A 4,116-nucleotide genomic window follows, 5' to 3' on the forward strand; every position below is an offset into this window, starting at 1 on the left:
GAAAAAAAAAAAAAAATCCATCTGTGATTTTAAGTCCCTTTTCTCTGGATCCTCCCAGCCTAGAAGGTGTCCCCACTGCCAAAACTGGTCGCTGGGTTTGCGCTTTATTAATCTTAAAAAATAATCATCACAGGTTTTGCAATGGGGATACGATGGGGAGTGGGGGGGCTATTTTAATTTGATTTTTTTTTTTTTTTGCAGCAAAAGTTGTGACCAACCCCAACCTCCCCCCCACCCCGCCTTTCCCTCCCGTCCCTCCCCTCCCCACCGTGTTTGTCCATCCGGAAGGAACACTATGCTTTGTTACTGCTACTTCATTTAGCTTTCACAAACACTTTGACGCCAGAAGTTATCATAAAATGTTTACAGACTGCACATTTCTCGTAAAATAAAATTAAAAAGCACACGGAACCTGTCTTAAAGGGAAAAAAATTACAATTAATTTCTGTCTTTAGGAACTGGAGTAATTTTTTCACTTTTTTCCTTTTTTTTTTTTTTTTTTTTTTTTTTTTTTTTTTTTTTTTTTTTTTTTTTTTTTTTTTTTTTTTTTTTTTTTTTTTTTTTTTTTTTTTTTTTTTTTTTTTTTTTTTTTTTTTTTTTTTTTTTTTTTTTTTTTTTTTTTTTTTTTTTTTTTTTTTTTTTTCCTGCCCAGACGGCTTTACACATGCAATTCAAGTTTCTGAAACAGGTGTGGATTTTGGCTGTTTATGGAAATTTCTCTTTAAAAGACGGAAAAAACTGTGAAGTGCAAAACGTCCAGTAAGGTGGTAATTTTTCTGGTTTGGATGGGGCGGGGGGGTGGCTGGCTTGTCTTTTTTTATTTATTTATTTTATCATTTTTTTCTATATATTTTTAAATTTTTTTGACGTTACGCTTTTAAAAGTGGACTGCGATAAACGGAATACCTGTCAATCACCTCGTCCCGGTGTTTTGGCTCTGATTGACAGATCCCCTCGGCAGAGCGGTGCCGGCAGTGCCACAGTTCGGACCCCTCGCTGTCAGGCCCTCGCTCGCTCCCAGCTCCCTCCCAGACGGGAATCGTGTTTTGGTGAAGATCTCCGTGTCCTTCCCCCACCGCCACGCCGGGGGGTGTGAGCCTTTAACACTTTCGGTTAGTGGGGTGCTTGGCTTTCAAAAGTCCCAAAGAGCCAGTTCTTAATCGTCCGACGTGACGTCGATTTCCTCTGGACTGGCCTGTTTGGTGGCGATTCTCCACCGGTTAATGTGATGAGTCCCTTTTTTCTTCTGTTGTGAGTCCGAACCTTCCTCTTCCAACTTTTGCCGCTTGAACTTTGTCCGTCTGTTCTGAAACCATACTTTTACCTGCGGGAGGAAAGGCACCGGGCGTTAGTTCGCCTCCTGCCCGCCGCCTGCTGCCCTGGGCCCGGCGCGGGGCTCCGGGTGCCCCCCGGGCCGTGCCCTGCCCGCACCGAGCCCTGCCCGCACCGAGCCCTGCCCGCACCGCGTCCTCCCTGCTCCGTGCCCTGCCCTCACCGCTGCCCAGCCTGGAGCGGCTCGAGCAGAGACGAGGCCCGCCTGCCTCCTAAAGCCCCTCAGGAAAGGCCCGGACACGCTGTCCCACGCCCGCCGGCCCCTCTGGAGCACCCACGCGTGCGGGACTGTGCGGTACGGCCGGGGGATGCGCCGGGCGCGGAGCCCCCGCGTACGACAGGCCCCCAGCCATGCCCCGGTGCCCCACGCGGGGAAAACACAGCGTGGCTGCCCGGAAAACACGGTGGGATGTCACTCCCACAGACCTGCTTCTGTGCCCCGAGCTCGGCTCGGTGTCCCGCGGCCCCGGGGCTGCGGGGGGCAGGCAGGGCAAGCTGCGGGGCGCCCACCTGCCCGCACGGCCCGGCGGGTCAAAGCAGACCGGGGGCCTCATCCCTTCCAGGATGGGGCTGGGGGGCGGCGGTACGAGATCTTTTCCTCTTGGAAAAGCGAATAAAATGTAATAAGTTAGCCCGCAGTAGAAAAACGTCCATCGCTCCCCGCAACATCTCCCCGGGACGCGCCGTCCAGGAGCAATCGTAGCGCAGTGAAAGCTGTAAATGCCATCGTAAATATCCCCCTGATTTTGTTCAGCGCCGCGTACATCTGACTTAACCATCCGGCAGCTGACTTCAGTGCTTTAATTACAGATAGTATTGATCTGGGAGCTATCTCCAGAGCTGGCCACACTCCTTGTAGCGTCCAAAGGTAAACACTTTTTTAAAAAAAAGCAGTTTAAACTCTGGTTCTGTCTGAAAGTGCCTGATAAAGGCCTCAGTAAGGGGGGGGGGGAAGAGAACTGGAGCATTTTAATAAGCTGGTTTAACCCGCTTCGCTGCCTCTTCAGAACAGAGACCTGACTGGCCGGACACACATCTCTGCTGCATTTTCATATTCTCCAAAAGTCCCCCATTAAAAAGCTGAGCGGGGAACAAGGGGTGAGTTTAATTTGCTTTTAGTTTGCTAATTGAAGGGGAGGACGGTTCATTTCTGCACGCTGATCTCCCAAAAGGGAGCTCATTTGTAGGGGACTGGGGGTTTGACATCCGGACAAAAGACCCCAACCAGCTTCGGAATCAAGCAGCACAAAGACCACCTTAAATACAGCTTTCCAGTAGAAATAAGCCTGTGACCGGTCCCTTGTTCGGGGAACCTCATAAAAGTGGCGATCCCCTTTTATTGTTTTGTTAGGGAGACATTTTAAAACAAAAGCTCCAACCTCTTTATTGCTTCCCCCACGAAAAGGAGTTAAGAAAAAAAAAAAAAAGTGTTACAACTTAATCCGCCCAGAGAACGCTGTGTTTACTGGGAACTTTGAACTAGGCTGTGGCTGGGTATTTTGGCTTTTTTTTTTTTTTTTTTTTTTTTTTTTTTTTTTTTTTTTTTTTTTTTTTTTTTTTTTTTTTTTTTTTTTTAGTACAGTGCCACATACTGTAGCAGAGACAATCCCCATCTGGAATCCTGTCTCTACGAGTCTCCTGGAAGGGCGCAAAACAAAAGCCCGACACAACAACAACAACCACCACCACCAACAACACTCCAAACCTCCAAACTCCAGCTTTTCTTCCGGCGGGGAGAAAACCGCGTGAAAAACGCCCCCAGAGCGGCCCTGCAGTCTGCGGGTCCCCCTCCGTCGGGGGGAGCCTGTGCCCGCCCCCGCCGCAGCCCCTCGCCGGTTCCGCGCCCCCCCCCCGAGTGTCCGGCCTCGATACCTGCGAGACCCTCGCCCCGGGACGACCGGAGCGGGAACATCGCTAATTGTCCCGCCAGATATTCGACCGAAACAGGCTCCGGTGCGGCTCTGGCCCGCAGCCAGTCGGCGGGAAGGGGGGACGGAGGGGGAGGGGGAGAGGGGGATTCCTCGTTAATAATTTCTCTGCTTTTATTTTTCATCTTTCTGCCCTCCTAAACCGGCTCCTCACATCCCCTCTGCCTGACGCGGGGCTAGAAACGAGTGGAAAATCATCCAAAAAACTGTTTCTACCGTAGGGTCCAAAAAGGTCCCCCCGCATTTGTTGTGGTGGCTTTCCCCCCCAACATCGAACTACTTCTTGAGGGTCAGCGCAGCCCCACAGCAAAAGGGCCGGACCCGCAGACCGCAGCTCTCGCCGCTCCCTCCCCGCTCGGGCCGGGGCTCTCGGCGGAGATGCCCGGGGGACCCCAAATCCTGCTCCGAGCGCTGTGGCTTCCCACGACCGGCCGAGACACCGCGACCCCCGGCACAAGCGGTGGAATCACGAACGGGAAAGGATTTTACAACACCCAGGCGAGGGGGGACCCCTCTCTCCACTCCACCGGCTAGGGACCGAAGGCCTAAACACCCCTAGAATTTGCCCGTATTTTTTGCTCGAATCTCGGCCCGGTCGGGTGGGTTTTCCCAAGGAGATGCCGGTACTTTCACTTTCCCAACTGTCCGTTCCATGTTTCCCCCTTACCTGAGTTTCTGTGAGGCTGAGGCTGTGTGCCAGCTGTTTTCTCTCTGCTCCTACTACATAATGGTTCTTCTCAAAGGCATGTTCCAGTCTCAGTAATTGGGATGGGGAGAAAGCTGTACGGATCCGTTTGGGTTTCCTGGCCAGAGCATTGTGCAATAGGAAGCTCTCCGGGCTGGTTTCATTCCCTGG

At 51.5% G+C, this 4,116-nt stretch overlaps 1 protein-coding gene and 1 long non-coding RNA gene across 3 annotated transcripts in view; one reads left to right on the forward strand and one right to left on the reverse strand.

Annotated features, from left to right (window-relative positions):
- Nucleotides 1–627: 627 nt before the first annotated feature.
- EMX2 (empty spiracles homeobox 2) overlaps nucleotides 628–4,116 on the reverse strand; it is a 6,827-nt gene continuing 3,338 nt past the window's right edge. The window contains exons 3-4 of one of the 2 annotated variants that reach the window (XM_027897017.1): nucleotides 3,928–4,112; nucleotides 628–1,324 (exon numbers count right to left, since the gene is read on the reverse strand). In XM_027897017.1, the coding sequence (XP_027752818.1) occupies nucleotides 1,157–1,324; nucleotides 3,928–4,112 (353 nt within the window). In that variant the 3' untranslated portion in view covers nucleotides 628–1,156. The remainder of the gene's footprint in view (nucleotides 1,325–3,927; nucleotides 4,113–4,116) is intronic. The other variant, XM_027897018.1, reaches the window with a different exon arrangement.
- LOC114064196 lies at nucleotides 1,939–3,148 on the forward strand. The gene is made up of 4 exons (XR_003572704.1): nucleotides 1,939–2,031; nucleotides 2,143–2,200; nucleotides 2,340–2,430; nucleotides 2,910–3,148. It is a non-coding gene; the product is annotated as an uncharacterized LOC114064196 (long non-coding RNA).

The sequence above is a fragment of the Empidonax traillii genome, unplaced genomic scaffold, assembly GCF_003031625.1.
Source record: "Empidonax traillii isolate 1590-97213 ecotype Southwest subspecies unplaced genomic scaffold, ASM303162v1 scaffold525:size621053, whole genome shotgun sequence".
Lineage (NCBI taxonomy): Eukaryota > Metazoa > Chordata > Aves > Passeriformes > Tyrannidae > Empidonax > Empidonax traillii.